The sequence below is a fragment of the Eumetopias jubatus genome, unplaced genomic scaffold (genome assembly GCF_037043125.1).
Source record: "Eumetopias jubatus isolate StellerSeaLion01/CBP00866 unplaced genomic scaffold, mEumJub1_p1.0 scaffold_6, whole genome shotgun sequence".
Lineage (NCBI taxonomy): Eukaryota > Metazoa > Chordata > Mammalia > Carnivora > Otariidae > Eumetopias > Eumetopias jubatus.
This window is the reverse complement of record NW_028274812.1, coordinates 116,320,126-116,346,123: the sequence shown is the minus strand read 5'-3', so window position 1 is coordinate 116,346,123 and position 25,998 is coordinate 116,320,126. Positions and strand designations below refer to the sequence as shown.

The 25,998-nt window shown below is 40.6% G+C and overlaps 1 protein-coding gene across 4 annotated transcripts in view; it reads left to right on the top strand.

Annotated features, from left to right (window-relative positions):
* The first annotated feature begins 7,956 nt into the window (after positions 1-7,956).
* The window catches only part of MAPK14 (mitogen-activated protein kinase 14), a 73,084-nt gene continuing 55,042 nt past the window's right edge, over positions 7,957-25,998 (top strand). Inside the window, exon 1 of one of the 4 annotated variants that reach the window (XM_028120698.2) lies at positions 7,957-8,481. In XM_028120698.2, the coding sequence (XP_027976499.1) occupies positions 8,366-8,481 (116 nt within the window). In that variant the 5' untranslated portion in view covers positions 7,957-8,365. Of the gene's footprint in view, positions 8,482-25,836; positions 25,992-25,998 lie in introns of those variants that run through there. The other 3 variants (XM_028120697.2, XM_028120695.2, XM_028120694.2) reach the window with 3 other exon arrangements.

The window sequence follows — 25,998 nt, the reverse complement described above, 5'->3', positions numbered from 1 at the left end:
AAACAATCAAAAAAACCAAGACAACGGACAGAATGGGAGAAGATATTTGCAAATGACATATCAGATAAAGGGCTAGTATCCAAAATCTATAAAGAACTTATCAAACTCAACACCCAAAGAACAAAGAATCCAATCAAGAAATGGGCAGAAGACATGAACAGACATTTTTCCAAAGAAGACATCCAAATGGCCAACAGACACATGAAAAGGGGCTCAACATCGCCCGGCATCAGGGAAATCCAAATCAAAACCTCAGTGAGATACCACCTCACACCAGTCAGAATGGCTAAAATTAACAAGTCAGGAAACGACAGATGTCCTTACAGATGTTGGCGGGGATGCAGAGAAAGGGGAACCCTTCTACACTGTTGGTGGGAATGCAAGCTGGAGCAACCACTCTGGAAAACAGTATGGAGGTTCCTCAAAAAGTTGAAAATAGAGCTACCCTACGATCCGGCAATTGCACTACTGGGTATTTACCACAAAGATACAAATGTCAGGATCCGAAGGGGTACGTGCACCCCAATGTTTATAGCAGCAATGTCCAGAATAGCCAAACTGTGGAAAGAGCCAAGATGTCCATCGACAGATGAATGGATAAAGAAGAGGTGGTATATATACACAATGGAATATTATGCAGCCATCAAAAGGAATGAGATCTTGCCATTTGCAATGACGTGGATGGAACTGGAGGGTGTTATGCTGAGTGAAATAAGACAATCAGAGAAAGACATGTATCCTATGACCTCACTGAGATGAGGAATTCTTAATCTCAGGAAACAAACTGAGGGTTGCTGGAGTGGTGGGGGGGTGGGAGGGATGGGGTGGCTGGGTGATAGACATTGGGGAGGGTGTGTGCTATGGTGAGCGCTGTGAATTGTGCAAGATTGTTGAATCACAGATCTGTACCTCTGAAACAAATAATGCAATATATGTTAAGAAAAAAAAAAGAAGAAGATAGCAGGAGGGGAAGAATGAAGGGGAGTAAGTCAGAGGAGGAGACGAACCATGAGAGACTATGGGCTCTGAGAAACAAACTGAGGGTTCTAGAGGGGAGGGTGGTGGGGGGATGGGTTAGCCTGGTGATGGGTATTAAAGAGGGCACGGTCTGCGTGGAGCACTGGGTGTTATGCAGAAACAATGAATCATGGAACACTACCTCAAAAACTAATGATGTAATGTATGGTGATTAACATAACAATAAAAAATTTAAAGATTAAAAAAAATAGATCTGAGTAAAGTCAGTGTCAAGCCCAAAAAAGTAGGTTGAGGCCTATTCCTGGAGGGTCTTGAGTAGCTGGGCTGAACTTGGACTTTTTAGCTATTTAAAGTGTTTGAAACAGCATTTCTTACGAATTAGAACAAACAATTCTAAAATTTCTATGGAACCACAAAAGACCCTGAAGAGCCACAGCAATCTTGAAAAAGAAAAACAAAACTGGAGATATCACAATTTCAAACTTCAAGTTACACTATAATGCAATAACAATTAAAACAGTATGGTACTGGTATAAAAATAGACACATAGATCAATGGAATGAAATACAATAGAAAGCCCAGAAATAAACCCACAATTATAAGGTCAATTAATCTTTGACAAAGGAGAAATGAATATACAGTGGGGAATAGACAGTCTTTTCAACAAATGGTGTTGGGAAAACTGGACAGCCGCATGCAAAAGAATGAAACTGGATCACTTTCTTATACCATACATAAAAATAAACTCAAAGTGGAATAAAGACCTAAGTGCAACACCCGAAACCATAAAAATCCTTGAAGAGAGCACAGGCAGTAATTTCTCTGACATTGGCCATAGCAACATTTTTTCTAGATATGTCCCCTGAGGCAAGGGAAATAAAAGAAAAAATAAAGTACTGGGACTAAATAAAAAAATTCTGGACAGTGAAGGAAACAATCAACAAAACAAAAGGCAACCTACAAAATGGGAGAATATGTTTGCAAATGACATATCCAATAAAGGGTTAGTATCCAAAATCTATAAAGAACAGATACAACTCAATACCCCAAAGATAAATAATCCAATTAAAAATAGGCAGAAGACATGAACAGACATTTCTCCAAAGAAAACATCTAGATGACCAACAGACATATGAGAAGATGTTCATCATCACTCATCATCAGGGAAATGAAAATCAAAACTTTAATGAGATATCACCTCACATTTGTCAGAATGGCTACAATTAAAAACACAAGAAACAAGTGTTGGCAAGGATGTGGGGAAAAAAAGGAACCTTCTTGTGTTGTTGGTGGGAATGCAAACTGGTGCAGCTGCTGTGGAAAACAGTATGGAGGTTCCTCAAAAAATAAAAAATAGAACTACTCTACAATTAATCGCACTATTGGGTATTTACCCCCCAAATACAACACTAATTAAAAGGGATACATGCACCCCTATGTTTATTGCAGCATTATTTACAGTAACCAAACTATGGAAGCAGCCCAGGTATCCATCAATAGATGAATGGATGAAGGTGCAGTGTAAATATACACAATGGAATATCACTCAGTCATAAAAAAGAATGAAATCTTACCTTTTGCAACAACATGGATGGAGCTAGAGAGTATAATGCTAAGTGAAATAAGTCAGAGAAAGACAAACACCGTATGATTTCACTTATGTGGAATTTTACAAAACAAGCAAAGGAAGAGAGAGACAATCGAGAAAATTCTACTATAGAGAATAAATGAATGGTTACTAGAGGGGAGGTGGGGGGATGGGTGAAATAGGTGTTGGGGGTTAAAGAGTACACTTATCATGATGAAAAAAAATAAAGTGCTTGAACAGGACTAGTAATATGCACAGGGAGGTTCTTTGGGAGGATGAATGGTGTCAGTGGTATGGTCTAGAGGTATACTGTCCGGTATGGTAGGCACTGGCTACCTGTGGCTATTAAAATAAAACAAACAAAAAAAATCAGTTCCTCAGTTGCACTAGCTACATTTCAAGTGCTCAACAGCCACATGCAGCAGAGGTCACCCTACTGAACAGTGCAGGTATAAAACATTTCCATCATCACAGAAAGTTCTATTGGACAGGAGAGACTGAGGCAAAAAGTCCAAGTGGAGACCACTATTATTACTGTAGTTTAGGGCAAAAGTAATCAAGTCATAACTCGTAGGAGGGACCACAGTGAGGATGGCTGGTAGGGACAGCAGGAAACCTGTCTTACAGGGCTCATCACATGACTGGCAAAAGGCATCGGGGTAAAACACATGATTTCCTTATTGGTTTTTGTTGTTGTTTTCTGGAGTATGTCATCTCTGGAGTTTGTCCAGCTCCATTATGTCTTTGTGAATTTCTTAAGAAACCCTAGTGGTTCATTTCCATGCACCAGCAGGACACTTGTGACAAAGTATGATGACAAGACGCTCCTATTTACTAGAGGCGGGTGCAGTTCGATGTGAAGAAAGTGGTGCATTTCAGAAAAAAGTTATCAAACTACACTGATGGGATAATATACCTTTCAGCTGAGACACAGTGCGACTGTTACTGATTCTGTCACAGACTCTGTTACTGATTCTGAAGGCATCAGTGTGATGAGCCTCTGTGCACAGTGTGATCAACAACATGCTAAGCTCTACCCATAATCTTGAAGGTAAGTGTCCACTTAGAAAACAATTCCCTGGGGTGCCTGGGTGGCTTAGTCGGTTAAGCCTCTGACTGTTGGTTGTCCCAGCGCTGGGCTTGTGCTGGGTGTGGAGCCTGCTTGAGATCCTCTCTCTGCCCCTACACCCCCCTTGCGCATGCTCTATCTGTTAAGGAAAAAAAAAAAGAAAGAAAGAAAGAAAGAGAAAAAAGACAATTCCCTGTTGCTTCCTGACATCAGACAAAAGATTTAGGTGGGTTGACCATGGGTCCAAAGTTCTTAATATTTCATTTTCTTATTCTAAAATGTGATTCTGGGCATCGGGCTTCCCTACTAATTAGCGAATTATTTTAATCCATGTAGTCCACACTTGGTTCCCACACAAATAGTGTCAGCATCACCTGAGAATGTGTTAGAAATGCAAATTATCAGGCCCTACCTAGCAAGACTTAATTATCAGAAACTCTAAGGATGGGCCAGCAGTTGGTTTAAGAAACCCTCCAGGTGATTCAGATACACAGTCAAGTATGGGGACCACTGTAAATGCAGCCAATTATCTTTATTTGGTCAGTCTTTCTGTGCCAACTTTGGGGGCATTGTTAAAAACAGGCACTTTTGACATAGCCCCTGCATCCCACATACTACCCCTGTCTATCCAGCCATCCATTGAGTCATTTACATAATGTGTTGGAAGTATTTTAAAAAGCCAAGAATAAAAAAAATTAAAAAAAACCCAATTTTCTGACTATTGACCTGATAGATATGAAATCCTGAACCTTAGTTTAGTTGCAAGAATATCTTTCCCCTCATAGTCTCATCTTTCCTATATTCTGTATAATCATGGCTAAGGTAAAATTCACTTCCAAAATTTCAAATAAGCATTTGTAATTCCATCAGTTACAACAGCCCTTTACCCATTACTACCTCATTTTTATAGGGAATATATTTGGAATACAGCAAAGGCACAAGTGAGGTACATTGCTTTTAATATCCTTCAGTCACCCTGTCTGGTGGCTGGGGATGAATAATAAGTCGACAATCCTCAAGGAGCTGACCATCGGACACATAAAAAACCAACTTTAGGGCGCCTGGGTGGCTCAGTTGGTTAAGTGATTGCCTTCGGCTCAGGTCATGATCCTGGAGTCCCTGGATCGAGTGCCTGCTCGGGAGTATGTCATCTCTGGAGTTTGTCCAGCTTCATTATGTCTTTGTGGATTTCTCCCTCTGACCCTTCTCCTTCCGACCCTCCCCCCTCTCATGTGCTCTCTCTCTTTCTCAAATAAATAAATAAAATCTTTTAAAAAAACAACAAACTACCTTTAATGCGACTTGGTGAGACTATTACCAGTGGGGTGTGTTGGAGAGAAACTGGTTGTCGGGGTGGGGATGTTGGAGAAGCCTTCAAAGGGGGGGTGTCACTGATACATTAACAAGAGTCAAGAGAAAGGGGCCAAAACAGGTGGGAGTGGGGGCTCAGTCCCAAGGAACAAATGAACAGAGCAGTGAGATCTGAAAGCAGAAAGCGCGCCTGGGCACAGAGGGTGGGGTGGTAGGGAGAGGCCTCGGGCTGCAGACAACTCAGACTAACGAGCCTGCAAGGAAGGATTCGGTTGCAAATCGCACGCATTGCCTCTAGCCCTTGCGTTGCGGTTCTGCGGCCTTTCGTAAGTAGGGACGACGCCTCTGAGAGAGAAGCTCTCGGGGACTACCGGCATTCATTCATTTCACAAACACTGAGCGCCCCGCGACGCGCCTGGCCCTGCGGGTGACGGACGCAGCCCCCACCCGGGGACTTCGAAGGGTAACCAGGAGCTGGTGCCCCGCACCCGGACGCCCGCGTCCGGCTCAAACCTGCGGCCCCCCCGGCACCTGGCTGTTCCCGGCCGCGGCTCCACCTGGTTCCCTGCGGGGGCGCGAGTGCGGGCGCTGGGGTCGGACGCAGCTCCCGCCCGGCTGGCGGCGCTGTAGACGCGGACGCCGGCCGTTCCCGAGCCGTTGCGGCGGAACCCGCGGGCGTTCTGGCGGGCGGTGGACGGGAGTTGGGGCGAGGAACGGCAACAGGGGCAGCATTGGTGGGGAGCCAGGGGGGGGGGTACCCGAGCCGGGGAAGCCCCTTCGCCTGTGCCATCTGGGCCTCCACTTGCTTTGGGGTTTGAACTGCTCTTGACTGGGGGCCTTCTTGATGCCAGGCCTGGTGCGCTGCACTTCACACACAGTAATTCACTTAAGTCACCCTATGACCTTGTCAGGTCAGAAGACGCAGGAGGAAACGAGGCTAGAAGGTCACTCAGGTCTCCAGTCTTAGCTCTTTTCCCCGCAAGACTGGCTCCTCCCACTGAAGGACACTCTCCTGCCCAGGTCTCTTGCTGGGCTCCCCCCAACGCCCCGCCCTTTAACCTTCTGAAGTTGACTCAGTCCCTGTCACTGTCTCTAACTACGCCCTGTAGTCCTGCTTGGCCCAGTTGCAGTTTTACACTTGCTCAATTACTGTATTAATGTCTAACACATTCACTTTACCTATTCCTTCCTTTTTGTAGATTGTCATCCCGTAAGGCAGGATTTTTATCTCTCATTAACTGCTATATTATCAGTGCCTAAACAATATGGTGGGTATAGTAAGTGCTCAATAAATTGTAAACCCCATGTAGGCAGCAACTGTGTTTTTTGAATGACTTTAATCAGAAGTGCCTGGCACTGACTAGGCATTCAATACATACTTGTTGAATGAGTGACCGAATGTACTGCTTACTTCATCTTTGCCCTTTCAGTCACTCTCACTCTCACCTCACTATCCCAATTTTTTGGATATTATATGAATTCCTTAGGATTCCTACTCCTGAGTTTCCTCCCTTGTATCCATCCACTCATCACCTTGATTCCCCACTCCTACCCGCCATTTCTTCACAGTCACATTTTTGCTCTCACTTTCTCCTTGAACCTTCATTACTTCTTGGAAAGTTCCCTAACCCGCAGGTGGGCTTGGAACATTTTCAAGCAGCATGTCTTCATCGGGGAGAGAATCCAGGCTAAGCCGCACTGAATCCCCCAAGAAAAGCTTTCCATGAATCACCCATGATTCTGGTTTTTGTTTTTGTTTTTCCTTGAGGAGAACTGAGGATCCTGCACCACCTTCTAAATTGAGATCATGGTCATTATTCATAATTTGTCCAATAAATATTTATGGGGTACCTATTATGTTCCAGGCACTTGCTAGATGCTGGGACAAGATAGGCAAAATCCAGGGGATGCGTAACACCAAAGAGAATAATCATGGTAAGTATTGAGAAGTGTCCTGGCTTGGACCCAGTTACTTCTAAGAGAGATTGTGACAAGCTTTAACAAAGGAATACATTGGTAACAGTGGGGGTAGGTATGGGGTTATAATATCTTGCCCATTCACACTTATTATCTTGTTCGGCTTTACAAATGACCCTATTAGGTGGGAATGTAAGGCAGGAATTATTTTTGCAGAAACTAGAACGAGGGTCTAAGAAAGGTCAGTTGACTTGCCTAAGGCGGCACTGCCAGAGGACCACTCTCTGCCTTGCTCTCCTTAATCTGAGAGGCATGAATCAAATGCCTAAAATCGTCTTCACTGGAAGCTTCACAGCAGGATTCAGTTTCAAACCCTCAGAGTAATGTTTTCAAAAATCCTTGTCAAAGGGAGATACCGGAGACTCTCCTGAATCAGAACTACCTGGGGCATATTGTAAAAATGCGCATTCTTGGTGCCTGTCACGGACCTATCCACTTAGACGCCCTGTGGGTCCTGGGACTTGGCATTTTTAAACACCCAAAGTGATTCTTCTGCACATAAGAGTTTAAGAACCGCTAGGAGAGTTTGGATGGAAAACCTCAGGCTCAATGCAGAGCTAATATTTGCTTTTGGGGTAGAGTTCGTCACAATCCGAAGATTAAGCCATATGTCCTTGAGCAGATGGAATACAACAGCTTTCTGGCCAGAACCTTCCTTTTTTTAATGTAAGTATATCTTGGAAATTGGGGGTTCCGCTGAGCAGATGCTCGGCTGCTGGTGACTACGGGCAGTTCAAAGAACTTTTGGCTCTTTTCCCGACACCCTATTAGTCACTGTCGCTTTCCACCGTGGAGCCAGGCATTTGCCCCGCCGACCACGGAGCGGCGCACGCGGCATACGTTGCCACCTTAGCCCTTCCTTCCCGGGTCCGCCTTCGCGCCCTTAAGAACAGTCCCTGAGCGTTCCTGCCTCTGGTCTCCAGCTGTTGCTCTTTTCTCGCGAGAAGTGCTCCTCCCATCCTCTCCCGTCGTCAACCCCCTCCCGTGGGCAGGTTCCATATTGGGTAAAATCTCGGCTCGCGGAGAGTCCCGGGAGCGGTTCTCGCGAGAGTACGGCAAGAGGCTCCTGTTCGCTGGCTCTGGAACGGCGACCACTGGAACCTCAGCGGGCGCTGCAGCTGGAGCCGTAGTCCCTCGGCGCAGCCCAGAGTCGGCCTGGTCGGGGAGAGGGTGCAGGGAGAGCGTGGTGGGCGCAGCCTTGAGCCCCGGAGCGTGCCCTTGCCCTTAGCCGGGTTCGCCCCCGTCGCTGAGGCGCGTCCAGCAGCTGCGGCTGACAGGGGCCGCGCGCGCGGGAGTCGGCGGGGTCGCGTCTGCGGCACCTGCGCCGACTGCCAGCTGCGGGCCCCCGCCGGGCCGGGCGGGCGACGAGGGCCGGGGAGCGGGTGCGGGCTCAGGCGGGGCCCCTCAGGGCCACCTCCTAGCCCCGCGGCCGCCGCTGGAAGATGTCTCAGGAGAGGCCCACGTTCTACCGGCAGGAGCTGAACAAGACAATCTGGGAGGTGCCCGAGCGTTACCAGAATCTGTCCCCAGTGGGCTCCGGTGCCTATGGCTCCGTGTGGTGAGTGTCACCGGGCTTGGGTCAGCGGTGGGCTGGGTGGCCCTTAATACTCTAGAGCCAGGCCTGCCCCCACAGCTCAGCGATGCACCAAGCGGCAGGAATTTTCCTTGGGGGAGGGCATCGCTGCCCCTTCGACCCCTGTCCTGCACTCCCTGTACCCCTTGCACCCCTCACTCTGCACCCCGACGTAGGGTGGTCAGCTGTGTGCAGGATGCAGGTCCACGTTCTGTGATGCTGGGGCTCGGCCCTGGCTCGCACCCTGCGCGAGCCCTTCTTGGAGGGTTGCTGCTCCGGGGGCTGCCACGGAGGCGGGGGTGTCTCTTCGGGGGTGTCCCTGCCAGCATCGAGCAGAAAGATCCTCTCCGGAGGTGCGCCCGCTTTGGGCGCCGAAGCCTGCCCTCAAAGCAGACAAGCCCTGGGAGCTGCAGGGAGAAGCAGAAGGGCAAAGCTCGACCAGGAGACTGCGGTTGTCCGAACGAAACTGACGACGAAGGGCGTCTGTCCGGGCTTTTTTGCAAACCTCTTTCGAAATATCATTGTGAGGAGCATTCGTTTTGAATTCGCACTTGCATTAGCAGAGACCCATAGAACCTAAAATACCGACTTTATCTCGGCCAGCATAGTGCCAGCTTGAGTGGTGTGTTTCCGATTCGGTTGAAAGCGTATTTCCTTTTCGCAGAGTGGGGGTGGGTGGTAGTGCCTGCAAGAACACTGCAGCTTGAGAAACTGGCGGCCTCACTGATTAGTCACATACCACTGCTCATTTAAGTATTGTTTGGCAAAACAGTTTTCTCATTTGGAGCGAGTGAGATTCAGATCCGTTGGACTCGCTCAAGATCAAAAAGTTATTAACCATGCTGTGAGGTATTGTAAATATTTTTTAATTGTAGTACATCTTGTGAATATGGCGTTTTTAAAGTCCCTTAAAGAGTTTGCAGGGAACTTACCTACATTTGTAGACTGAGGTACGCGGTGGTTTTCATAAAGATTTGGAGTATATAGCAAAGGAAGGAAGAGACCCTTCTCACCTTTAACTCTGTGTGTTTTAAATTAAATTGATACCATAAAATCTCTGGATCTGAAATATTTTACTAATTTAGGTATTACACAGTATATTTTAGATTTACTGTAGCTTAAGAGCTGCTGATTTGAAACTAATTCATGTATTCATGTGCATGCATCGTTTGAAAAGGGCTCTATAAAATTATTTTTTGTTTTGGAACAAATTCCAGACTTGTGGATGTGTTAATCTTTATAATTCCTGTGTTTCTGAAAGTCACATCATGAATTTCCTGTTTGGTAGAATCTTCTGGGTAATTGAGATTGTGCAATTGTGTCAAGCAACAGATCATATTGCATTTTCTAGTTCAAGCTGCCTGAGTTAATGTTGCTGATGGCCCCATGCTTGACATCTTTTCCCCATTTTTATAACACGGGAGTTTACCTCTTAACGGAATTTGCAACATTTTATTGTATATATGTATGTGTGTGTGTGATTGATTTGCAAATTTTCAAAGATTTATTTGGATCATTGTTCCTTTGATAGCTTACTCTTTTACCTCTATTTTTCATTCTTCGGTTGACATTAATTTTTGTAGTACCAAATTTTTGTTTCCAGTGATATTTAAACTTAAATGATACAGCAGAATAGCTCAACTATGGGGAGTTTAGTGAACTTGAAAAGAACTGCTTGCAAGGTTTTCCTACTGTTGGTATGGATAACTCTGCACTGGAACTGAAGATTCAGATTTACAGTGAAGTGTCATGAAAATGACCTTTACATTTCTTTAGTTCTATACTTTTCTGGCTTACAGAAGCCAGCAGCATCTGACACTTGGAGGTAATTTTGCTAAACAGATTTTTAAAAGTAGGTAATATGTTCACATTGTATGAAATTCAAAAGGCTCAAGGATATTTAATGAAAGGTATCCTTTCCTTGTTCTCCAACCTTGCTGTTCCTTTCCTCAGAGACAACCATTGTTAAGTTTCCTATGTGTCTTTACAGGATGGCAGAGTTTGTTCCCCCGCCTTTTTTTAGTAGTAATTTTACTAAGGGATTTAAAGTGTAACCTTTGGTATATTGGTGGAGGAAAGTACATCTGATATTATGTGACAATTGACTGTAAACAAATGTAACTGATTTTGGATTGAAAATATCAGAATTTAGATTTACAAGTAAGTGGTATCTCATTCAGAATTATTTGAAGTTGTTCTTTCAATAAGCAGTTTTTTGGGTGTTGCAGAAAACTTTATTTTTTAAATTTCTCTTAGTATCCATTCTGGAGCCCGTGTTATTTTTCACTACCATCATCCTTTGAGAACAGATTTGTTTTTAGGGAATAACACAATCAAACTGAATTCAAATAATTTAGAGGCTTTGTACTCAAGTCTGGTGAAAAAGGTTAGGCATTCAGGTTGGTCATACTGTTTTAGGTCAAATAGGAGTTGTAACTATAAAGTAATGACTGAATTTCTTGTGTGACTTGCAGAACTGGATCTGAAGTCTGTTCCAAAAAAGAATCTCTGAAAGTATTTTAAGGAATACAACCTCACTGAAATAGGTGTCAGTTTCCTAATTTGATTGTTCCAAAGTGTGATATACTTTGATGTATGACTTAAAAATTTTTTTGTATTAAGCCTATTTTCGTTATTTTAATTTGTGCTAAGTATCTGGTAAAAAAGCAAGTAGCAGCCTGTATGATAACCAACTGTGAATCCAAGATCAAGGAATCAGACTAGAAATTGAGAATTGATAAGGTTTTATAAATATGCTTTTCCTTTGTAAGGGCTAAAGGGAACTAAATGTCTTGCAGTTTCAAGGAACTTTGCGCATTGTCTGTGAGGGGAAATGAAGCAAAATTGTTTAAGAATACTTTGTTGCAAAGCATTGATTTTTTTTTTAGTTTGGGGACAGAAGGGGGGACTCTTTGTGGTGAGTTTAAGGAAATATAAACAGGAACTTAAATGCCTTTCCTCTGGGTATGGTTTTTCCAGACCCTTGCTGTTGATTAGAGGAGGTGGGGCCCTGGTAGCCATAAAAGAGGTGAGAGTTGAGAATTACTCTTAAGTCATAGTTATTTGTTTATTCAACAATATTGAGTACTGACTATGGACTAGATAACGGGCTAGGTTTCATGAGCTAGAGTGCTGAGCAAGACAGAGTGAGATAATCCATTCCTTTGTTGAGCTTATAGCCTAATGCGAATAATAACTATATTTTATGGATTGCTTACTATGTTCTAGGCATTTTGCTGTGTAGTTTATATTTATCATCAGTATATAAAGCATATACAAGATTTTTAGTAAAAGGATGGCAAAATTTACTAAGAAATCAAATCTAGCTTCCTAAAAGCTTTGTGGAATAAGACTATGTACATAAATATAACAAATAAACAAAGGTAAGTTTTAGTGTTAATAGCCATTCACTGTTTTAAGTCTCTTTTTTTTCTTTTAGGATGAGCCAGGGCACAGATAAATGAAAATACATCATTGTTGACTATGCAAAGATGACTTTCTTGACTCCTGATCAGTAAGAGGGCTTGCCCTTTATTTTTCCAGTGGCAATAATAGACCCATACTGATCTATCTTCCCATTTGCTTTTCTTTGTAACCAAAGCAAGGTGATTGGCTGCATGTCACCAGTACCAACAAATAAATATTTAAAGATAATGGCAAATATTTATATTATTGATATATAAAGACTTTTAAAAAAGAATTCAGTCAAATTTGTTATAAAGTTATATTTTATTTATCAAATCCCATTTTTTTCTCGTTTAAAATAAGGGTATTTAAAATTTAAAAATAAGGGTATTCTGAACCTCTGGCTTTTCAGTTCTGCCAGTTTAATTTCTTGATACTGAAGAGTACTCTGTTTTTGATTTCCCTCTAACTCAGCTTTAGAGATGATCTGTGTGTTGACTTTGCCTTTCATGGGCAACAGTACAGATGGCGCTGAGCCCCTGAAGCTTTGGATTCAAAGGTAGAAGAATTCACTGGGCTAGATCACTCTCATTTTAGTATAAATTGGCATTTTTATGGGATTTTACACTATAAAGTATTTTCATTGGAAGCATCATCATTCAGTCTTCTCTGGTTCTCTGTTATTAACCCAGTTATGTAGATGAAGAACTGTACTCATTCACTGAAGGAATGGCTTACTTGTCAGTGGTACTTTGGATTTGGTTCTGGGGTTTCAACACTTTAGAAGGCTTTACCTATAGGCTGCTGAGTTTGTGTGTGAGTACCTTCTTTTGTGCTGTTTGTACTTATCCTTTTTGTGAAGAAAGGGGTTGCTGGGTTACTTGCAGTAGAGCTGTGACTGTACAGAACCAATCCCACCAGTGTCATTGCCTAGCTAATCTGAGGGGTAGTGACTTAACTTGTTAAAGGTTAAAGTCACACCTCTTCCTGAGAATTGATAGACCAAAAAATGAACTCATTGCCCAGATCAGATTTTTCCCCCAAGTAATTATTAGGCAGTGCAAATATTTAATTCCTGAATTTATGAATCCTGTTGGTTTGAAATTCTTCAGTGTACATTTTGTAAAGTTGGGACTATCTGTACATGTTTGTGTTATGTAAGTATAGGATATTAATAGAAAAAACTGCCTCTCTGGGCCTTTGAAAATTCATTAGATTTTGGCTCTTTACTGTGAAATTTAGTATTGATTTGTTCTTATCCAAGAGGTATCATTACTGTAATACTCAATAAAAACTTCATTGTAAAGTGGGTTTCCCTGACTTAGGGAACCTAGGGATTTTATCTCACGGTCACCATGTACTTGGAAGTCATGCACATATGTCTTCAGGACAAAAACAACAACAACAACAACAACAAACTCTTTAAACTTGAAATGTTTTTGTGTAAATAAAGCTTTCAGTATAGGAGGTTTGACTTTGCGCAGGGTTTCTGTGAATTAAGTGCATGTGTGTTAAAGATTTATAAAATGAACCAGTTTTCCAGCATTTCAGCCTGTTAAGAATTTATTCCAGAAAAGAGGAAAATGGTCTGTAAATTCTGCACTTTTGACAAATAGGTCCTGGATTCTGACGTCTTGGCTCCTAGGCTGAAGGTCAGGGGAGAAGGAGTACAGAAAAGAGAGCAGTCTGGGACGGCCCTCATTTTGGTTTTGGACAAACGGGCTGTCTGAACTTTGGAGTATTGTAGGATTGTGGAAGCAAAGGGAGAGAAAGATGGGTTCATGCCAGTGTCATTGAGGACAGGACTGTGTGTTATACTGATACTTGGAGCACCTACTATGTATGAGTCATTCTTCAGGTGTTGGAGATGGAGTATGAACAGACAAAAATTTCTGCCCATAAGAAACTATATTCTAAGGGGGATGAAAGTAGAAATAGATAATAAAATGTATAGTATGTCAGGTGGTTGGTGCTATGGGGAAAATGAAGCAAGGAAAGGAGAGGGAATACTGGGATGGCTGTGCTGCCCTTTTAAGCAGGGTAGTCATGGTAGGCCTCAATGATGAAGTGACAGCTGAACAAAGACCTGCAGGAGGTGATGTAGAACATGGCTGGACTTGGGTGGGGAGGGAAGAACATTCCAGGCTGAGGGATCAGGAGGTGCAAAGGCCTCTTTCTCCAGAATAGCTGGGAAACCAGTCTGGCTAGCACTGACTGATCCAGGGGCCAAAAGTTGTAGAAGAGGGTGGAGGAGCTGCGGATGTGCAGGGATCATGAAGGGTCTTGCTTGCCTTTAAAAGAACTGTGCCTTTTACTCTGCACAAGAGGGGAGGCCGTGGACGGTTATGACCAGAGGAGAGACATGATCTAATTTATGTTTTAACAGATCACTCTGCTCTGGGGTCTCTATTTTTTCATTTCTATTCCCTACCCATTAGAGGTGCTAATTGTAGTTTAGTGTAGAATGGGGGAGTCTGATGAATTGGTGCACAACCCCAACCCATGTGCACAACTCTCATTCCAGAGTGTCAGAGCCAGAACTTCTGTTGGGCCCTAGAAATTCAGGGTATTCCAGTCCAGCTCTTTAAATAACATGGGCTTACTTTACTTTTTCAGGTTTCTGTTGCCAAAAGGAAGGGAGCAAAGAGATTAGCTCTAGACTTCTGCTGACAAAAGATTAGCCTGCTGGCAGGTTGACCGTTTTCTAACTTCTTTGGGCTTCTAGGTTTTTTCTTACAATTGGGTCATATTTTAAAAGACATTTTTACCTTCATTTAAGATCTCATTTATTTTCTGTTTTATTTAGCCCTGTATCTGCTTTACATTCCTCTACCTTCCCCCATTATAGTAATTTTAATAGAGGTCTGATTATTGTTACCTGTTACTAATGTTTTGGCTGTGAGGCCCCCAGGACTTCTCTGTTAACTTGAATAAGTCTTACTTATTGAACAATTGTTGAACAATTCTACACATACGTGACCCTATAAAAACCCATAGGGTTTATTGTCTTCCCTGCCTTTATAGATATACAGGCTTCTCTCCTCTTTCATGGAAGCTCTCCCCTTTTTACTGCTCTATCATCTAGTTGGGGAAAATAAGTGTTCCTAAACACAGATTCCCATGGCAACATAACAAAAAGGTTAATAGAACAAATGTTTGTTTTGTCTAGCTGCTGTCTGAGTAACTTTAGACCCTGAACACGTTGGCTCCTGTTACTTTGAATGATGTTGTTACAGATTTCCTTGTTTCCCTCAAAACCTCTAGGGCTTGGTGGTATTGTCACTGTGCCTGTGACATGAAGGAAGGTATGTGAGTATGTGTGTCTTACTGTCAGTCTACCCACAAGTATGCATTGGTTGCTTTTCCAAGCTTATGGTCCCAAATGGAGGCATCACAACACAACCATGCCAAAAAAAAAAAAAAAAAGGCAAAAAGCACACCAGTTGTCCCCTTTGTTTTCTTAAATTCATTAATTCAGTATTGTCTGTATTAAGCACTGTACTAGATGTTATGTTGATAAAAATAAAAAAAGAAAAAAAGCAGGAAGGGTGACTGCTTTCAAAAATATCAGTCTAGAAGGGACTTGTTACGTTGTTCCCTCAGAGATCGCTTTGGAAGTAGCTTTTCTTTTCTGCATTCTTTCACTTAAGTTGACATTTCAAATCTACCTTTATGTTTCTAATGCTTTGAAATTTTCTTTTAGATTCTTTTGTCTCCCTTGACTCTAGTGACATACTGGTCACTTTTTATATCTAGGGCAACTCTATGCAAGGATATGTGTTAGAAATCTGTGTCAGAGAAGCCTTTCCATCTGATGATTCAGATCTAGAAAGTGATGACATCAGCATGTACCCACAACAGGTCAGAACTTCTTCTTTTGATCTGCCCAGGGCTCACGGAGGCTATGTGTTAGGGGAAGCAGGGGACTGTAAGGGTAATGGTCCTTTAGGTCCTTAACCCAGCCCTATACTTCCCCTGGGGGTGGTGTCTCTGCTGTGACAGTCTTCTTCACCTACAAATTAAGTGCCCTTAATCATGTCCTTGGTCTGTCCTGTGACATTCAGCTTGAAGTGTCTGGTTTATGCAAGTGTGTATTGAATTCTTTCTTGTATTTCCTCATCTTTGTAGTAGATAAAACTTTATTTCCAGAAATAATTGCTTTATTCTTAATATCCCCAAGAGATATTTCTTTTTTTCCCTTTTCTGTCAAATCCATCTAGGGCTTTAGCTAGCTTTGAGCCTTCTTGAACTTAGACTTTTGCATAATAAGTTTCTATTTATGTTTTCTTCTCCAGGCTACCAAATGCTGGGAAAATCTTAGTTATTTCCCTCAGCTCCCTAATTTACGTATTAAATTGAAGTGAAATATTGATGTTGGCATCTTATGTTGATAAACTTCTAGTAATTTTCTCATTTGACATTATAAGTTTGTCTTGCTTCATTTTTTTGTCCCTAATTTAGTGTCCTAGGTGCCTTATCCTTTGAATGACCTATGAAATTAGCAAGCTCAATAAGTTAAATGATATCAATGCTAAAGGGAGCAAAAGGGGGAAAATAGCAAGTTAAGAAAACAGTAAGTATTATCAACATCTATCAAGCTATGTTTATATTCCCAAATATAACCTAGGGTTACTCAGCTTATTGACATTTTGGGTGGGATAATTTTTTTGTTGTGGGGGGCTGGCTATCATGTGCATTGTAGGGTATTTAGCAGCATCCTTGTACCCTGCTTGCTAGATGCCCAGCTTGCTAGCAGCGCCCAGTTGTGACAACCAAAAATGTCTCTAGACATTGCCATATGTCCCCTGGGGACAAAATCACCCTTGTTGAGAACTACTTATATAACCCTATATATTTGGGTTGATTGGCCTTGAGGAAAAACTAGGTAGGATAGCTTGAACCTTCCACTAGCAGAAGGATAGAAAAACTATACTTGCTGTGCATATTCTTTTTCTTCTTCTTTTTTTTAAGATTTTATTTATTTTAAAGAGAGACAGACAGCACGAGTGGGAGGGCAGAGGGAGAAAGAGAGTCTCAAGCAGACTCCACGCTGAACACGGAGCCTGATGCAGGGCTCGATCCCAGGACCCTGAAATCATTACCTGAGCCAAAACCAAGAATCAGACACTTAACCAGGTGTGCCACCCAGGCGCCCTGTGTGCATATTCTTTTTTAGTTCATCATATGATACAGTCTCAACATGGCTTTGTTTGTACATTGTGTGTCCAAATTTGTACTTCTAAACCTTATCTCAAGAATATCTGACCCTTTGGTTTTCAAGTCTATTGAGATGTAATGTTTCATGCTTTTCCTTGATTATTTTTCTTAACATTGTTTGAGGATGATCTCAGATGTAGAACCAATGATCCTAGGAGTAGACTGATGTTACAAACTTGTATGATTCAGCTTTAGAGATGTGGAGGTGTGATATTTGAAGAAAGCTTTCATTAGCACTGATGAATGACAGTGGTCATGAAAATTACAATCAGGGAACGAGCCAATTGCCTGAAGATTTCTGTAACTTTCTGTAATGCTATTAAGGCAGCATGATTTTGAAAGTTTGAAATGTGTGTGTATATGTATTTGCTTATGTGTTAGATTTACTGTAGTGAAGAAAATCTGTTGGTTATCTGTCAGTGTTAAATGCGCATCAGTGTTTTTTTTTAATTTTATTTACTATTTGAGAGAATGAGAGAGAGAGAGAGAGAGAGCGCACATGAGAGGGGGAAAGGTCAGAGGGAGAAGCAGACTCCCTGCTGAGCAGGGAGCCCGATGTGGGACTCGATCCCAGGACTCCAGGATCATGACCCAAGCCGAAGGCAGTCTCTTAACCAACTGAGCCACCCAGGCGGCCCAGATGCGCATCAGTGTTAAAAGAAATAGACATAATAGACTTGGGTGGCTCATTTGGTTAAGTGTCCAGCTCTTGATCTCAGCTCAGGTCTTGATCTCAGGGTTGTGAGTTCAAGCCCTGTGCTGGGATCCATTCTGAGCATGGAGCCTACTAAAACAAACAAAGAAATAGACATAAAATATAAGTGAACTGTATATATAAACTATATATAAAAAGGTATTGATGTATAGAGAAGTGGGAGCATTGTGGGCTATAGTAGTTAGACTGGTTTCATGGAAGAAAAGGATTTGAAGGTTATTTTGAAAGGTGGGTAGTATTTGGAGAAGAGGAAAGGAACATTTTTTTAGGGGAACAGAAAACACAACTAAGAGAATTAGTTATGAGATGGACTGGCCTGACAGCAAGAATATCTCAGGTAACTTGAACCCAATTGTGGTTCTCATTCTGGTTGTGCTTCAGAATCAGTGTGGAGTTTTTAAATACAGATGCTTGGATCCTACCCCCAGAAATGAAGAAGTAGGTCTAGGGTAGGGCTAAGGCATTGCATTTTGCTAGGCCATGGAAAACTGTTAAAGTTTCTTGAGTTGTGAAGTATTGAGGAAAAGTGTTTTAAAACTCCAACTGGAGTGTATAGAATGGATTAGAGGAAGCGAATGTATTGCTTTTAAAAGTCTTCAGTGATTTGTTTATGTGAACGTCTGTTTATTCTGACTCCAGTGAGATTTCTCTGTTCCTTGAGGTCAAGAACTATCTGCTTTGGTATTTATTTATTCATCTTGAGTTATGTTCCAGGCACTGGGCTAGATTCTGAGGATACACAGATCTCCTATAGCTTCTGCTCTCCCTCCGAGTTTGGATTTGGAAACAAATAATAAAGGGGTTTGTTTTTTTTTAGTTCAGTGTCTCAGTTATTGGCTACATTATGTTGCTGATTGTAGTCTTAGAGCCTATCTAATAATTGCTGAATAATGTACATTTTAACTTGTAGAAACTATATGTTAGTTATCCATAGCATTGATAACAAATGATCAAGGATTTGGTCCCTCAATTATATTTTAACTTCCCTATTTTACTGTTATTTCAGAGGTTTACTCAGCCTCAAATTTGAGAGTAAGAGATCTAAAAATATATATTGAGAATCTACGATGTGATAAACCCCATGCTGGAAGCTGGTCATGAAACTATTTTATAATAGCATGTTATTTCAACTTAGAACTTTTAAAACCACCTGCCTTTTATAGTTCATAAAGTACTGTCACGTAATTATCTTATTTGAGCCTCAAAACAGCATTGTGAGATAAGCAGAGCTGATGACAACCCCATTTTATTTATTTGGAAACAGGCTTATAGAAGCTTTGCCCCAGATCACCTGCTAGGAGGTGCCAGAACCAAAACTAGAACTCAAATCTTTTGATTACTAGTTATTTTTCTCTGTATCAGACTGCATGTGTTTATGCTTAATAGAATTTTTTGAGGTTAGGTCATCAAAATACTGGAGAGACCATTCACTGGGAAGCAAAAGTAGCTTTGTTAAATGAAATTCCGGTGATTTTTCTAGAGGAGTAAAAAGATTCTTAAGTAGTATTCCCAAAAATAAGTGAGATATCTTGAAAATTCCAGTAATTTTGTTTAAAAAAACAAAACAAAACCATGTTGCTAAGTGTGATGATTTAAAAATATGACCATAAGTTATTTGATACTTCTCCTTTAAAGAGGTGGAGCTAGTAATCCTCACCTTCAGTGAAGGTGGTACTGACTCACTTCTCTAATATATGGAATGTGGTAGTAATGATGGAGTGTAATTCTGAGGGTAGGTGATGAAGATATGTGGCCCCTATCTTGCTTTTTCTCTGAATGTTTCTCTGAAATCAGTTGCTCTAAAGCAGTTTTTCAACCTAAGCTTGACATTTTGGACCAGATAATTCTTTGTTGTGAAGGATGTTTAGCAGTAACCCTGGCCTCTGCCCACTAGATGCCAGTACCACCACCACCCCCAACACACACTCCAGGTGTAACAGCCAAAAATGACTCAGACATTGTCAGATACCCCCTGAGGGGGGAAGCTGCCCTCTGTTGAGGGACAGCCAACAGCTCTGTTGAGAAGACACCGAAGCAGCCTTACAGAGAAGCCCACATTATGGAGAACTGGGGCCTGCCAAAGCCATGTGAGGCAGCCATCCTGGAAGTGGATCTTCCAGCCTCGGTCAGGCCTTCAGATGACTGTAGCGAAGGCCAGTATCTGGACTGCACCCTCCTGAGAGACTGTCAGCCAGAACCACTCAACTATCCTGCTCCCCAATTCCTGACTCAGAAACTGAAATAATGAATCTTGTTGAAGCCACCAAACATGGGGGTAATTTATTATTTAGTAATACACTAAGTGTCACTGTAAAATATATGTGTATGTCATATAAGATGGAGAGTGACAGACTGAGCAAACCAAAGATTGTGAAGACACACTAATGCCTGTTACATGCATCTGTAGTCATGTTTATAGCATGTTTATAGGGTGCTTTTCTGGATTTGAAGCCTATAAACACTATTACTGTAAAAGCCTTTTAATTGGAGCAGCAGGCAGAGTTGATTGATGGTAATCATAAATAGTTACGGTGTAATATAGGATTAGTTTATTTCATATTTGCTTGAAAGGAGTTAAAAACTAGTTAATGATAACTTCAAAAACATTTGTCACTGAAATTTTCAAACACAAAAGTAGAGAAGATAAAACCTATGGTAACAACATTCTAATGAGGCTTGGGAAAATAATTCCACATGTAATAAAATAATCCACATGCAATATTTTTGTAATCAATATGAGATAACTATTGCTCTTGATGCAGATGTATCAACTGCATTTGCAATCAAAGAAATATGTTAACTGACACCACTGTGGCTTTTAAAGCTTCAGTGAGGAAATATCTTAAAATCATCCTTTTTGTTCAAATGGAGTTTTACAGCAAATGAAGACCAATTGAATTTCACATTTTAATCACAAATTGATTTGGATTTTTAGATTGCATGCCTAAGAGAATTTCTGCATTGTTTGAGTTTTAGTTTTCATCAGGCTAATAAAAATTAAAGCAATTGTGAAAAACATTTTTGCTCCAGTAGCTTAGAAGTTTTGCAGCAGGAATTAGACCAATCAGGAATGGCAGGTATCTAGCATATGTGTTGCTATGTTCTGAGTTCCAGCCACACAGCTAGCGTCCCTAGTATATCCTGTCACAAATACACTTTCCTATCTGAATGAGATTTTCATGAAAATACTCAGTTTGCATAAAAGTTATTGAACTATTAAGTTGTGTAAGGCAAAGTATGTGGTCAATTAAATGACTCTTTTCCATTCAGTCTACTAATCTATTGTTAGAGTGTTTAATATGTCACTTGTGTTTTGAGCCTCTTTGAGAGGAATATTTAAAAACTGAAAAGTTGGGGATTGGTTGCATTGTACACACTTGTAACAGTTGTATTAATGACATCTGAAGTTCTTCCCATTAAGTGTGAAAGTGTTATTGTAAGAAACTAAATTCCACTTAAAAATACTATATATAGTTGCACATAGTCAAATCATTTTGTGATTCTTTAAAAAAAGTGTTATTATATAAACATTAAAACAAGGTATTTGAGAGTTAGTGAAGATATTAAACGAAAGCTAACAATGTTTCAAATGTGATGAGTTTTTAAAGTCAGTTTTAAGTCCCTTGCTGCTCTGAAGAATATTTTTTGTTTCCTAAATCAAAACTCGGGTTCTAGTTTTTGCATAAATTTACCTTATTTTCATGACATTATTTCCAAAATGGAGGGGTAGAGCATAAAAATAAAAAAAACTAGTGATACTTGTACATTTGTCTGAATTTAGGAGGAAGAAAAAGTAGGTTTCTGTAGTAGAGGGAGATGTGTGCCGAAAAATATTTCTAGTATGATATTTATTGACATTTGTATCAGGAGTTATAGGTAAAGAAAAAGTTCCAAGTTAGTAGTATAAATTACTTATTTAGAAGGCACATTTTAAAGGCTATTAGCAGTTAACCTGAACTCAATTGGAAAAAAGCCTCAAATTGTATGATCTGGAGAAGAGATGTCATGTTTTTGCAATTATTTCCTTCACCTTAGATATTTTAATTAATTTGATGCATTCAAGAGAATTTGTTAATTCAGTGTAACTACAAATTTTAATATGTTTAAATTTTTCCATTAATTTCCAAAAATAAACAAAATTGTGTTTGTCGTTTTAACCATTATTGAGGGTTCATTTTTTCTCATTAACATCATTCCAGGGATTAGAGAAGTCATCTGTGACCATTGAAAGAAATTGTAAAACCACTTCTGATCCTCACAAATTACTCAGAGACTTCTCAGATGATTGCTCATTCTTCATTCTGTTGGGGAAAACCCAAATTGTTTTTTGAGGAAAAACCTCATACAGTCATTTGTCCTCCCATGCTCTGTTAATGTGAGCACTTGTCCTGGGTAGGCAGCACCTCGCCTTTCTTAAGAGGTTGTCTCTCTTACTCTACCTAGCAACTCACCTGACTGTTAAAGCATACTGATCTGCCTCTACCTTGCTGCATAGAAAATCTGCAAGCCAGGTGCCAGCCCTGGAGCAGAAACAGAGTCTCTGTTTCTCTATACCTATCAAAAGCTCAGCTGATGGAAGTCATCTTTGGAGGATTGTCTGAGGAACATGGAGCTTACCTTTTTTTCTCAACACACTTAAGATTTCCTCTTAGATTAAGTCAGTCAGAGACCAGCAGCATGCCATGCTATTATGTACTCTCTTCCCCACCGTTGCTAATAATGAACTGTATTTTGGCTTTATGAAACAGTCTCCACTGATATAGATACTCTAAGAAAAGAACCATCTGAAACCCACTATTATATTTGTGTAAGAATGTTGATTAGGACATTTTTACCACATTATACAGTGTCTCCTTCATGAACATACACAGCAGGAACTCTTCTCTGGTTTTATTACAGGAATAATTATGCCTCTCATCAGTTCTCCTGAGTACCTAGTTTGTTTTTATTATATGGTTCCTGTGACTCATGTCTTAACTGGTTGTGTTCTATTGTTGTGTGATGGCTTTAGTGGGCTCAGAGCCCACTAAAAAAACCCACTCAAATGGGTATTTAGAAAGGACCTCATAGTAATCATTTGTATGTTAACCTCACCCATAGAGAATTTCTTATTTTCCTGTAATCACTGTTATTTCAAGTTATGTATGTATAGTTCCAGACTGCTCTAAACCTATTGTGGAATAAAGTGGGATAAATAAATTTAGAAGTTTTTTTTTAATCTTTTTTTTTAAAGATTTTATTTATTTGAGAGAGAAAAGAATGAGAGAGAGCACGAGAGGGAAGATGGTCAGAGGGAGAAGCAGACCCCCTGCTGAGCAGGGAGCTGATGTGGGACTTGATCCCGGGACTCCAGGATCATGACCTGAGCTGAAGGCAGTCACTTAACCAACTGAGCCACCCAGGCGCCCATAAATTTAGAAGTTAAACAGAATTATACTAGGATATATTAAGAATCTAATAAGCCAGGTGCACCTGGGTGGCTCAATTGGTTAAGCATGTGCCTTCCGCTCAGGTCATGATCCCAGGGTCCTGGGATCGAGCCCTAGGTTGGGCTCCCTGCTCAGTGGAGAGTCTGCTTCTCCCCCCACTCTGCCACTTCCCTTGCTTATACTCTCTCTCTCTGTCAAGTAAATAAATAAAATCTTAAAAAAAAAATCCAGTACGCCAGTTTTTTGCGGGGGGGGAGAGAGGAGGCAAGTTTGAATGGGTAACAAAACATTCAGTTTTATTGAATATTGTGTCCTAGGCACTGGATTCACATCAGTAGATGAGTGAGCATGACATCCTATATTATAATCACTGCTTTTAATGAATTTTATATTTTTTCCTTTAATTTTTTCTTCATATCAGTGATTTTATAAAATGTGAGTTAATTTTATTAACTTTGGGAGACTTCATGTGAATTTATAATTGGAGGAAAACCTTATTAAACAACGTATCCTGAATTTTAGTTTGGGGAATCTTATCATTGTAAAGATAATTCCATTTTATGATGTTGTTCATGAAAACAAGGTTTTATTTGTAGCTATAATTTTTAAACTGTGATTAAGAGGCCCAACTGGTAATACTAGTAAGTGAATCATTGTAATAAAGGTAAAGTGAATAGCTGGTCCTGGGGTTGCCCTTATTCTGGGCAGCTTGGCATTCTGGAAAAAGAATGCACATTGAAATTAGACCAATCTGGGTTTGAATCCCACTGCATGTGAGTTATATGCCCTTGGATGAGTTGTTAATGTTTTTGACCATTAGTTTCTTATTTTGGAAAGTCAGTATAACTATCTCAAAAGGTTATTATAAGGATTAAATTAACCACTTCCCAAATGATGTATGACACATATGTATGACATAACCAGGTATCCAGGTAAATTTGAATTTCTTCTCCTTTGATTTAATTGGTTTTATCAGGTGATTTAAAAAATTATTAGTAATTTTTGCTTTTGGTAATCACAGTGTTCAAATTAGGACGAAATTTCTCTTCTTTCCAAATACTGCTTTGATTAGGGATAGTAACAGGAGGCTAGGTCAGAGCAGTTAAATGCTTAAAGAAGTGGGTTGAGGATGGATAGTATATTCCTTGCTTCAGCAGCTTCGCTATAGGAATCATTAACTGATAAGCAGAAAGCAGTTTCTCTGAACAATTCCTGCTTACCCTCTTTTGTGAGTAAAATGTTTTAAAAAGTGAGAGTGTATGTCCTTTGAAGTAAAAATTATTTGTTCTAAGGAAATCATGCAATTATTGAAGAAGCAGTGTGAATTAAGATGTCCATTGTAATAGTATTTATTGTGTGTGTGTGTGAATGAATGGAATGGCCATAATGCCCATCAATAAAGAGAATAGTTGAGTAGATTGTAGTGCAGATATTTAATGAAATTACTATAAATGTTTAGTAAAGTGGAAAATGCTTATGCCTTAGGGATAGAGGATACAAATTTATGTACTATGAGTATAGCTATGTGTAAGTATCATTTGAAGGAAATATAATATTAATCGTGTTTTTATGAAAGAGTACCTATTTTTTTAAGATAACAATAATACAGATGACTTATGCTTCTAATTTTACTAATAACCTTATATTAAAAGATACAAGCTCATTTAAAAAAATCAGGATAGAAAAATATAAGCAAAAATGTTAAAATTCTGAATATATTAGACATCTCTTCTCTGTGTATATTTATATATACATGTATGGGTATACATTTTTTCCCCACAGATAGGATCATTCTTTACTTCTTTTTTTTTTAAATCAACATATAATGTATTATTTGTTTCAGGGGTACAGCTCTGTGATTCATCAGTCTTACACAATTCACAGTGCTCACCATAGTACATACCCTCCCCAGTGTCCATCACCCAACCACCCCATCCCTCCCACCCCCCTCCATCATTCTTTACTTCTGAAACTTGTTCTCTTTCCCATCAGTAATATAACACGTACATATTAGTACTATATGGAGATCCTTGTTAATGGCTGCAGTATATATGGGAGAAAATACCATAAACTAAATTCTCCCCTATTGGACATTAAGGTCGTTTCTGGTTTAGTTTCTGTGAACAAGCTGCAATAAACACAAATATTGTGAATCCAATTTACATATTTTTATCTGTAAACTTTTAAACCCAATTATATATATATATATATATTTTAAAGCACTTGTTAGCATTTAATGAACGCCCCCAAACGTGGCTTCAAGCTACTAGAACACAGGCGCCTCCGACACCCTTAATCTTCTCCTCTGCTCTTCTACTGAAGAATTTGGCCTTCACGATGACAGGCTGTTTTGGGAGTTTTCCCTTTCCCAAAACTTTGTAGTAGCCCAATTGCACTACATCAATGATAGGAGCAGCTCCAGTCTTGTTTTTGGCAGCATTTACCCGTGTCTGCTCACTGACCAAGGTCCACAGTTTATCAAGGTTGACAGTTGGGCAGAAGCTCTGATTCCTCTTTAAGTGGTAATGTCTCATACCAACTTTTCCAAAGTAACCTGGGTGATATTTGTCGAAGTTGATCCTGTGGTGATGCATGCCACCAGCATTACCCCGGCCTCCTGGGTGCTTCCGGTGCTTGCCGATGCGACCGTGGCCGTGGCTCACGTGGCCCCGAAGTTTCCGGGTCTTCCTCAGTCTGGATGGCATGTCGGCAGCTCAGACGGAAAAAAAGTAAACC